Source organism: Mus musculus, chromosome 15, assembly GCF_000001635.26.
Source record: "Mus musculus strain C57BL/6J chromosome 15, GRCm38.p6 C57BL/6J".
Lineage (NCBI taxonomy): Eukaryota > Metazoa > Chordata > Mammalia > Rodentia > Muridae > Mus > Mus musculus.
This window is the reverse complement of record NC_000081.6, coordinates 32462347-32474707: the sequence shown is the minus strand read 5'-3', so window position 1 is coordinate 32474707 and position 12361 is coordinate 32462347. Positions and strand designations below refer to the sequence as shown.

Sequence of the window (12361 nt, the reverse complement as noted above, 5' to 3'; positions counted from 1 at the left end):
TTAGAGGTTAACATTTTTCTCTTTGCTTTGTGGGGCTTTTAAGCCATGTCCTTCCCACTGTCACCACCAGAAATCCAGGGAGTAAAGTGACCATATGCAGGAGGAAATGGCTAATTGGGAATTAAAGGAGGCGGTGACTCAAATCAGATAAGGCTGCTAAGAGTCCCAGGGGCCTGGCCACTGAGGAAATGAACCTGCTCACCCTGATTAACAACTTTACAAGCACCTGTCTTCTGATCCTTGAGGTGGAAAATGAAAGCTTAAGCAAAATAGATCACACCTACCTGGATGAGAGACAGATCCTCAAGCTCTAATCTGAAGAGATAGTTTCTGCAAAATACAAACAGAGATCCAGTTACCTTCAGTAGGTTCACCCCCCAAACCAAAGCATCCATGGTAAAAAGAGGTAATGATGTGGTAGACAAAATATCCTGTTACTAGTAAGGGTAATGCAACACCCGGAACCAGAGACCAGGGCCATCCGACTTATCAAGAGATGTGTGGCTGAGACCTGTGAGAGAGCTGGGGACCATGCAATGTGTCAATGAGAGACAGACATAAGCTCCCATTGACTCTTAACGCCTTCATTTCTGTGACTGTGATCTGACCATGATGGGCTTCCCCATTAAGAGAGCAGGCTGGTCTCTCTGATATGATTACATGGACCCCCCCCACGCCCCCCACCCCCGCAATCACCCCCACTATACTGTTAATTGCTTCTCTAAACTACTTGCCCACATTGCATTTCAGCAAGGGACCAAGCTGTGAACTTGTGAAATGAGATTAAAATATAGTTAAACCGTCTCCCCCTTCCTTTCCTCCCTTCGGATCCTTCCAGGTACACACACCCCTGTTTTATTTTGAAATTAATTACCTTTTTCTTTAATTGTTGTTATTGCTATTAGTGTTGTGTGTGTGTGTTTGTGTGTGTGTGTGTTTGTGTGTGTGCATCTGTGTTTATTCCTAAGTCGCATTCCTTATTACTAAAAGGAACCACGGTGTATGGATGTAGGATGAGCCCATTGTGTGAGCATGAGAACCAGAGTCCAACCAGAGTCCTTATACCCAGTAACCCTGTAAATCACTGGGTATGGTGCTGCGCCACTACAGACCTACAGCTTCTATGGGGAGAAGGTTGGAGACAGGGGATGCCTAGAACTCATTTGCTAGTCTATCCAATTGGTTAGCTTTAAGCTCAGTGAGAAACATAATCTCACAAAGTGAATTAGAAAACAATGAAGGATGCCTTCCTGTGTCAGCCTCTGGCCTTACACACTCACACATACACCAATTATACATAAAAACTAATTAAGTAAATAATTAAACAACATTTTAAGCCACTGATTTAATAAGCAACAGAGATGCCTGAGCATCCGACCATTTCTATAATTTGGATAGACAGTTTATTCTCTTGGTCCATGTGCTGAAGCCTTGGTTCCCAGCTGTAGCACTATTGTGAGATAGAAGTGTTAGGGAACGAGGCCTTGTAGTAAAAAGTTAGGTCACTGCTGAAGAAGATACTGGATCCCTGGGCAGCTTCGTCTATCTCTTTGCCTAGTCTACATAAGGTGCTCAAGCCTTGTCTACTACAGTCTCCATCAACAAGAAAAAAAGAGTCAGATGGACACACATGAAAGTTCTGAAGTTGTGCCCAAAGGAAACTTGTCCTTACACTATTAATGATTCCAAGCAGTTTGTTACATTAATGGAAAGGTAAACAACAGCCATTTAAAAAATAGTATAAATAAAATTAAATTTAAAAAACAAAATTGTTAAGGTGAATTTTAGTAACTTCTGGAAACCAGTTTAAATGTTTATATTTCTCTCAACTAACATTGCAAAACAATCTTAGCAGATATGATTACAACTTCATCATATAAAACAAGAAATGATGTCCTTATTTAAGTCCAGTTAATAAGTACAATATTAATAAGACAATATTAATAAGCCATCGTCTGTTTTTCTTTTATTTTTGAAATTATAATTATAATTACATCATTCTTTCCCCCCTCTTTACTCTCTCAAATACTCCCACAACTCTTTCTCTATTTCAAATCTTTTGCATTAATTTACTAATTGTTACATACTTGTGTGTGCATATCCATAAATATAACCTGTTCGGTCTGTATAGTGTTGCTTATATGTATGCTTTCGGGGCAGAGCATTTGGTATTAGAAAACCAACTATATACCATAGTCTTGATAACAAAGGACTTGGACAATCTGAAGCTGAAGTTACCTGAACTGTATATAAGTCTTACATATTACCAGTGTCTATGTAAATGTCTGTTTTCAAGTTGGTTGATTGTATTTCCCTAGCAATTGGTCTTTTTGCTTTTTTTTTTGTGGGTTTTGTCTGGTTGTTTGTTTTTGTTTTGAAGGACACTGTGTAGTAGTTGCTTTTAAATGTTTGGTTAATAAATAATGCATTGCAGAAAACCCAAGTCGTCTCTCAAATGTTCTGATGGTTCTTTGTGTACTGCAAATGTGTAACACTGCACATTTTGGTATTACAACAGTGCCACCTATTTCAAGATTATTTCACCCCATAGAATACCAAGTGAAATGTTGATGGGATTCTTTTAATCCCTCCCCTCCACTGGACCAATGGATCTGAAGAGACACCTCTAACCTCTTTCACAAACCACTTTTCTCCAAACTTAGACCTAAGACTACTTTGGCTGCACAAAAATTCCAATCCTGCTAGGCAACAAGAACGTCCTTAAATCTCTCAAGACAAGTTGATCTATTGCAGTTTGGGTCAGTGACCTATGAAGTTAAAGGTTACAAAAAGAAAGAAAATCGTCTAAAAGGAATAAAAAATTGATACTCGCAGATGTTGGGCCGCTCACACCACAAAGTAAGATCTATGTCCCCAGCAAATGGCTGTTCTCCAGGGCACCTCGGAAGAAGCAAGCACTTTATCTTGCAATTGTGTGAGCACAGAGGTGGGAAAACAATATATGTGAGGTCCAGGAGAAAGGCCACCACCCTTTCCAACATGAAAGAGTAATGATTTGGGCTCACAGCCAACCAGTGATGCTAACCAAATGTTGCTCTTAGCATCTGTTTCTTTAATGGGGCAATTTGGGAGAAGCTCAAAGCGTTAAGTATTCCCATTAATCTTCATAACACCTCTAGATGTAAACAGGTAGTAATGAAGGCCATGGTCATTCTTCAAGAGCAAGAAGCATTGGTACAAAAGATTAAGATGTTAGACTGTTCTGTGTATGGTGACACAATTTAAAGGAGCTATTCTGCTCCCTCCCATATTTTCTTCTCCTTATGGAAATAGGAAGTAACAGTTTGCTGAGGGGTAAACTTGGTTTGGTTTTATTGCTATGCTGGATAAAAATATGGATTTGTTTCTCCTTAGTATTTCTGGAGTAAAATTAGACATTTGTTCCCAGGGTCTTGAAATAAAATTAGACATTACACATTCAAATGCAATAAGACAGATCACTTTTATGAGGAATGTGATTGGAGAGTCCACAGATGCAGATGACTAATTCAAATCACAAAGCCATTGCCTTTGGCAGAAGCCAAACGACAATGCTAAAGCCTGTTCATCCTTTCCCCCTCTAGATGGCCAAATGTGTTTTCTCTGTCTCGGAGTTTATGTCTTATTGACTCTAGGACTGAAGACCCATCACTGTGTCACATCTCATCCCCCAGTGGCATATTAGCAACAAATCACAAAACGCAACAATCCAGTCTCTGAGGGAACAGTGCAATCCTTACCAGATGAAGTTGAATGCCCTGTTGTCATCATGTAAAGTACTGCAATTCAGAGGGCGTTAAAGAAAAGGGTGAACCATCAAAAGCATATTAACTGAAAAGCTTATCTCATCTAAAGACACCATAAAATGTAACTGTGACCTCCATTAATTATGAAAGACATAGGGGTTTTAAGATGACATCCTTTTAGAATAACTCAATAGGCCTTTGATGAATATGACTATAAAAGCAAAGAAAAAAAGACTACGTTGTTATTTAACGTGTTAGTGCGGAGGTGTGCTTGTAACTGAGAAGGCATTGTTTAAGGGAAAAAGGCATGGGCATGTCCCTGAGAGAAGTGGGGACTGAGATGCAAGCGTATTCGTAGAAAACATGCTAACAATGGAGACAAGAAACTCTTGCAATTTAACAAAAGCTTGGTCTGACGTTAGTCCTTGAACAATTTGAAGATAAAATATGTTTCATATAAATTGTCACAACACAATTATATGTAAGTCTGAGAAGGTTCTACTAACTGAAAACTGAATGACCTGTATCCAAATCTAGATCATTCGCTCAGCTTTGGCAACAGCACATTTCCTTCAGGACGTCTGTCGGTATCCCACCAGCACACTGTTTGACACAAGGGTATTTGACAAGATAACCAGGTTTTCAGTTACATTAGTAGATTTGAGAGTTTAAATACGTGAATTGGCTGGAAAGATGGTAGATATACAATACAAAACATAAAAATGCTCCTTAAAAAAATTAAGATGAAATCCTTAACAGATCAACCATTTTAACAAACATAAATAATTTGTAGGGATCTTAATGACAGCTCTTCAACCTGTTTAAAATGGCTATTTCTTTTCTTTTTTTTTTTTTTAAAGATTTATTTTATTATTATATGTAACTACACTGTAGCTGTCTTCAGACACACCAGGAGAGGGAGTCAGATCTTGTTACAGATGGTTGTGAGCCACCATGTGGTTGCTGGGATTTGAACTCTGGACCTTCGGAAGAACAGTCGGGTGCTCTTACCCACTGAGCCATCTCACCAGCCCCAAAATGGCTATTTCTAACTCTGTGTTTACTGACTGTATGTTAATTCTAAAACACCTGTATCTTTTTGTGTGCATGTACTCAGAATTATTCTAGAAGACATTTCTTCCCTGTGCTTTTTCACATGTGTTTAACAAGCCAAACTAAATTACATGTATATTTTAAGTAATATGCTTTCATTCTTGGGTAGTTCCATGCATTTATACAATATATATTGATCATATCCATCCATCACTTCCTCCCTCCAGCCCTGCCTAGTGCTCCTCACCCTAGCTTTCTCCCTGCTCAAGGCCCTTTGTTTATGTGCTGTCAATAACAACCCTGAATAGAATTAGCCCTGCTGTCTATGTGCATGGGGATGTGGCTATGCACCCAAGCATGAGCCACCTACTAGAGACCAGCATAGATGACTCCATGCTGACTGACCAAGGGCAACACCGACATCTACTTTCATGAGTCTGGTACACGTGTGATTTGCAGTGGTGCTAAGTACACTAGCTCCTCTGATAGAAGTGGAAGCTCAGGGACATATGGTTCAAATACAATGAGAGCATTTTGTAACTGATAGTATTTATGTTGTAGATTTTTAATTCTGGGAGGTTTTGATAATATATGTTCTAGATATGATAACAAGTAAAGTCAGTCTTTATTATTTCTAAACATCTTTATAACCTCTAATCATTGGGGGATGAATAGATAGATGACTCAGTGTTAACCTCAGACTTTTCTGTCAGGAACCAATTACCTATGACAAGAGATTCACAACTTCCTGTATTGCTAGTTCTGTGGGATCGGACAGCCTCTTCTGTGCCTATGTGAACAAACCTATACTCCTCCATAATAGTAAAATATTTTTTTATTTTAAAGAAAATATTTAAAAATATATAGTAAATACATTATTGTTACTAGAAAAATTTTAAGTGGTTCTGATTTTATCTATTTATTTTCTGATCTCTATGTCTAGTACTCATGAAGCATATTGGATCATTTAATTTTCTATTTACAAAAGGGTATTTCAATTTAACTCTTAAAAGTATCACATACTAGAAATAAGTTTCAAAAATTAAATTTATACCAAACCATGCCCGTCACATATTAACACATTTAAATGATGCATTTATAAAGTATAAGCAGACAAGGCTCAGTGGTAAGGCACTTATTTGTCATGATAACAAGGCACGAGGCTCAATCCCTCCAACTGCAAATGGAATCAGAAGATGGAAAGACAACTCAGTGTTCGACCACTTCCCAACATGTGTAAGACCTCCAATCCCAATGGCATGACAAGGCAAAAGGAAATAATAAGATCTTGTCAGATATTGTGGTGCACACATGGAATCCTAGCACACAGAAGCACAAGACAGGATGGCCAAGTGAGTATGAGGCCAACCTGGGGCACAAAGCAATACAAAACAAAACAAAACAAAACAAAACAAAACAAAACAAAACAAAACAAAACAAAACAAAACAGTGAAAAGAATCAGAACAAAGTGAAGCAAACCCACAAGAATGTTTTTAAAATAACAATAAAAGGCTTCAGAAATAGAGGGGCACCTTCTCATTTAGCAAGAAAGAAGTGATGAAGGCAGATTTCAATGCTTCCAATAGCAAATTTCACAGGTTGAGAGAAAAAAATCAGAGAAAGCTTTTCTGGAGAAAATATATTGAACAAGAGTTACAAGTCAATGCAGCTAACGGCCACTTTAATCATTTAAACCTCCTTATGCATTAAATATGGCTTGTAGATCTCTCAGGGTTGGACGACCCCATGCTGATGGAATACACTAAAGTCACTGCTGACTTCTACTTTCATGCATCTGATACATATGTGACTTGCTATTTCCCATTTTCTAGTCAACATAGAAACTCAATGGCTCAAAACAATTTCACCTGAGTATTTCTGCCTCTTTTAGCCTATGATTTCCTAGGAGTTGTCACTTTAATTATTTACATGTAAAATAATTTCTCTGGGCTCTGTTCAGTTATTGAAACATAAGCTTTAGTCCTCATACAGTTTTAAATAACAGACGATTCATTGCTCATTCGCCTACATGTGCCTTCCCACTGAGTCCCACTGAAGTCTCCTTGGACTCTGACCCTCAGACACCCACATCCGTTTTGTCATGAATCTCATTGTCAAGCCCAATTCTGAAAAATGTTTCTACCTGTTCCTCTTCTGTCTATATTCTGAAGGCCTAACTTCAAGTTCTTTCTGACCTGATCACAGCCCCCACCAGGAACTCTCCTAACCCTGGCACAGTGTGCACACTGTATGGCAGCAGCATCTCCTTAGGCATGTATGAGCACGTGAACCCACGGGTGTGGGAATCCGGGCATCTCTCTGCTGTCAGAAAGGGCTCTTCATTGCCACACAGAAAATGATCTGAATAGACTAAACAGTGAGTCTGGAAGGACTTCCACTGTCTACAAGGACCAGGTAAGAGCTCTTGGCCTGAGTGAAAGGTTGCCAAACTCTATATTAAAAGGCTAATTCCCAGCTCTGCCTTTGATCCAGGGTCCCCACCCATAGTCACTTTCCATTGTGAGTCACCTATGGGTACTTGCATTCCAAGTTGTTCCTTCCCAGACTCAAAAGTCCTGTAGTTTTCCTGTGAGAACTCTCTACTGGTGTTCAAAGCATGTCCAAGTCCCACTTGGATGGGAGCCTTCTCAGTGAACCCTTCCTCAATCTCTTTATTGTTATTGTCCTTAAGGTTAGTGAAGCTGTTAACAAAGAAATTACTAGTTGACCTATCACTCTCGCTAATCCCAAAGTCAGGAAGTTTCTATAAACCAGAGGAAAATATATTAATATTTTATCTTTGCACTTATAGCTCCAAACTCTCTATAGTCAAGGTGTAAATGGACAGACATGGCTGTGTCTCAATAAAACTTTATTTGTAAAAGACAGAAAACGAACTCAAAGGCCACTGTCAACCAACTGTTGTACTTGGAGCTGAACATACTTCAGTTCCCTGACACCTAAGATACTGCACAGCATACTATAGCTACTAGTAATTCACCTGGTAAATACACTAGGTAAATTAAGGGTCCTAAGAAGAAAGTACCTAGTTAATACATTTTTATGAGCCCCACCCAGAACTGGCTCAGAAGAGAGTTCTCCTGGCACTCCAAGAATATCATATCCACAAAACTTAGTCACATCCACAACCTGCAATAAAGAGGCAGTGCCTGTGTAGTAATAGTTGACTAAAGAAGCCAGAGTTAGGTCCCTAGTTCAAAGAATTAATTATTCCAGTTATCTCAAGCTTATTACCCCTGAGTATTAAATCCTCAACTAGCCTATCCAGTACAAATATAAATTAATTTTGACTAAATATATAGTCTTTAAAAACCAGCAGAAAAGTGTAACCAAAGACTAAGAGAATTGGTCACATTCCAAGGGGATACACTCTCAAGACAAGTTTACATAAGCTATCATTTGGATGACAAGATCTCACTCATATGGCCCAGATATAAGACTTCAGACTTTAGCTCACTGAAGCAGCTGCAGGCAGCCGAGGGAGACAGAGCCACTGTTGTTTTAACCTAAAAATTAAATGATGGCTCACCTTAAACCATGCGAGTGAAGCAAAGACTGTTAAGCACCAGTACACGTAATACCAGCCCCAAGGAAGAAAAGATAGGAAAAGAAAATGTAATTAAGTCTCACAGTAAAGGTTCAGGGGAGGTCAGAGAACAGAAAGGAGAAGGAAGGAGCAGCAGCACCCCTCCTTCATCTCAACCTCGTAAGTCATAATTAATGAGAACACAGCATCCTTATGGCCATCCTCTCGGGGTGCTTTGCACGGCAAGGCCACTGTTCCTTGGATTCACCCCCAATCATTGGTTTCATCCCCCTGGCATGTATTACCTCTAATTTCATAAGCTCAACTAAAATACATCCTCCAAAATCAGGAAGAGACATGTCTGCTGGAAACTGAACTGTTGATCCTATAAGCATTTCTACGTTTGCTTTTAATGGTAAAATACTTCCAGCAAGTTAAATCTCCAGTAAAGTTTTAAAGCAAACACAAAGATTACAGCTATCTTGAAAAAAACAAAACAAACACACAAACAAAAAAAACCCAAACAAACAAAAAACCACAGAGAATGGTATTAGGCAATTTTAGAAAACTGAACGAATCTAAAATAGCCTCTCTCCCTGACACACCTTCATTAGAAGGAGTAGAATGTTTGTTTTGTGAGGAGAGGAAACAAATAAAAAAAAAAAACAACAACAAAACAAAACCAAAAAAAAAAACCCAACCCTAATTTTAATTAAACAGAAGCCTGCCTTGTTAGTTGGCATAGCCTTATGAGAACACATACTCACTTAAAATAATTCATTGGGAGGTTATTAGGGACACGAAACTCCAATGCCCTGGGATCTCATGGGAAAAGTTAGAATCAGCTTAAGACAAACCATCAAGAGAACCTGCTCTCCCTACTAGAAACTGTTAGGTAACCATGGTCTAGGAAGACTCAGTTTAACCAACTTTATAGATTGTTTTCTTGATTAAAAGAACAATTTATAAATATGTCATTTTTCATCTCCCAGACATGCACATTAAAAAGCTAAATTGTTGGTGGTCTGTGATACAGAACATGAATCAGTGAAAGTCCTCTGTAAACACAGAATTTTAAGGTGTTTAAGATTTTTAACAGTTCTGGATACATAAAGCAAATTCAGCCAAAGGGAGAGTGTGTGACTATTTCCTTCAGTTTTAATTCTCAGTTTTGAACATTAGGGAAACAAATGGTTAAAAATACACCGAAATTATTCAACCAATCCCCGTGATTTCTAAAGAAAATTAACCTCTTCCTTTGGAGCACTCAGGTTTTCAGCTGAATTAATGACTTTTACTTTTTTTTTCCTGTTAAAAAAAAAAACAGAACAAAGCAAAAGGCAATGCTGATTGGTAATCTATACTCTTTCCTATGCAGGAATAGAGATATCTAGAAGCATATGTACTGATTAAAAAGGTGATCCAGAGACGTCTCTGTGTTGCTGTCAAGTATGAGTTGTAATGATCAATTGTGCAGAATAAGTATCCATAAAGTGGCCCTGACACCTGGTCAGTGTACAAGGTACGCTGCTATGCTCTGATCTACACTGAAGGCAGGCGTGTAAGGTGTGGCACTATTGGTTGTTTTCCCATTAAATCATGTGTGTTAGGAGACTTATCCAGACCCAGAATCTGTCTACCTGGTGTGGTCATAGTATTACTGTTTCCTGACAGAATTCTGATAGAATAAAACCCAAATATTTCCAGAAAAATAAGTCACTAAATTTGTTATCAGTCGAAGTTATTATCTGATACACTGACTTCTGGATTTCAATTTCACCACTATACATAACAAGTGGTTGAGTCAGCTGGACTATGGATGAGGCTTGGTTTGTGAGCACTATCTGGGTCCATTCTGACTAAAACACAGCAGGTAAAAATGTACCCTTCACTAGGTATGTCTATATTACATTGAAGACTGTAGAAGAGGAATAAAAGTCTGGGATGTTAAATATGGAAAGTAAATAATCAATAGCATATGAAACAAATAGAATTTAAAGTAAAAATATCTTTAAAAAAGATACAGGTGAAAAGATGCTTACATTTTGAGAGCCATCTTGAAGAAGTGTCCAAATAGCCCCAAAGGAAACCTTGATGTCTTCCCTGTTCAATGGCGAAGGCCCTACAGAAGTTTTCATGATGGATTCTCTCATGACAAGTGCTCAGCATTTTGTAGTATTAAATGTAGCTAACTAGAAAATGACCAGTACTACACACCACATTGTGTACATCAAGTCAAGTATCATAGATAATCACCATTCAAATTCAACGTGTCACACAGATGCCTGTGTCTCGAGATCATTGCTTGCCACCCCTAAGACTGAATCCAAGGCACAAGAAGAACTCATTTGCAAAATATAAATGTTATCACCCTCTCCTACATCTGCTGCTACATTTGTATCTACAGCAAAACGGAGTCTTTTAGCTTGTGTAGTATTATTAGTGCCATTCCTTTTACAATTATCCACACAAACACCACAAGTGATTGCACATTCTTTTGATTGATTTTCCTTTCTTCTTTCATTCCATGAAATTGATTTTGGTAGGTTTTGTGACAAGAAATATACATACACAAGACACACATTATACTAAGAAAAGAAACACAAGGAAGTAAAATACCAGAAGCAAATACAGGAAAGGTGAATTGTGGCTGTCTTTGCAAGTGCTGCTGCCCTGACGTCTTGCAGCAGTTTCCACATTTCCTCCAAGGGAAGATGGCCAAGTATGAGAGATGCAAAGGTGAACAGTATTAAGTTGTAAAGGAGCAAGAGTAAAGCAGGATTTGAACATCAATGCACTTAAATTCATGTGAAAGTCAATGTACATCTTGGAAATCATTAGTGAATGAATCCTTCAGGAAATTGCATGGATTCCTATTCATATCCCTTCTGGTTATAGATAAGCACAGTGTGCCTGAGGACTTATTTTCCTTCTTCAGCACAATGAGCTCATTTTATCAAAGAGTGCTAAGGATCTCTGACTTCAATCTTGGTGACATAGAGCATCAACGGAATAGAGGAAAGCAACATCTTCCCTAGAAGGAAATGTAGAAAACCCTGGAAGCTCATATTTCTAAACCATTCCTGGTTTCTGAAAAACACATGTTATACAAACGTGTCTTGCTAGGTCATTCCTTCCCAAATAAGAACCTGAGGGCTAGGCTATTTTTAAAGTGTAATAAGTGGTCAGACTCCCTCTCAAACGTTTTGAGCCTAATTCCACTAAATTTCCTCGATGAAATTTCTCCCTTCTTCCTTTGGGGTTATCTGCCTGAAAGGCTGATGTGTATGAATGTGGACTCATCTGGAAAGTGCGTGGTTTCGTCACACTGCAGGCTTGCTGGGAGCTTGTTAATGAAGCTAGAGTCTGTAATGGACTATTTCATTAATCCTTACAATAGCTGGAAGGGGTGATAATAATCATACTAACTTTAAATTTAAGAAAACCAGGCTCAGAAGCAGGCTTTGGGTCACAGGGCTTGGGAAGTCCAGCTTAGCCCTCTCTTTCTCATTTATCAAGTAGCTACAATGTATTAAACATTGTTGTAAATTACAAACTGTAGCCCTTGCTCCTAGGGTCTCCAGGCTCCCGAAGCATACTTCCTATAAAATATCATGTTTTGATTACCTGAAATTCAGGTGTCACTGAGCATACTGTATTTCATTGTCTTTATTCTAGAAACCACACCACATTGCCCACCAGGGTGACTCGGCTACTGGTCCATTGGAAAGCAATGCTAGGGAGAACAGCAGAGCTGCTCAGGTGAAGATGACCAAGGATGGTTTTCCATTGAGAACCATCCCTAGTTGCTACTGCACCCAGAGCAGGCACAGAAGTGTGTAACAATCTATGGTTTACTCTGTGTCCTCTTACATCCCTTAAGAGAAGCTGGTATCTTGACCAAATGCCAAATTTTCCAGTACTCCAGAGATGGTGGAGACTCTTGAGTCAAACTAATAGAAAGCCTTTAAGAATGGTTTGAAAGATAACTAGGGGATATAAGATCAACACTGT

The 12361-nt window shown here is 38.7% G+C and overlaps 1 protein-coding gene across 5 annotated transcripts in view; it reads right to left on the bottom strand.

Moving 5' to 3' along the window:
• Positions 1–12361, bottom strand: part of Sema5a (sema domain, seven thrombospondin repeats (type 1 and type 1-like), transmembrane domain (TM) and short cytoplasmic domain, (semaphorin) 5A) — a 451529-nt gene that overhangs the window by 221634 nt on the left and 217534 nt on the right. For all 5 annotated transcript variants that reach the window (NM_009154.2, XM_011245340.2, XM_030248431.1 and 2 more), the window contains one exon: positions 285–330. In NM_009154.2, the coding sequence (NP_033180.2) occupies positions 285–330 (46 nt within the window). The remainder of the gene's footprint in view (positions 1–284; positions 331–12361) is intronic.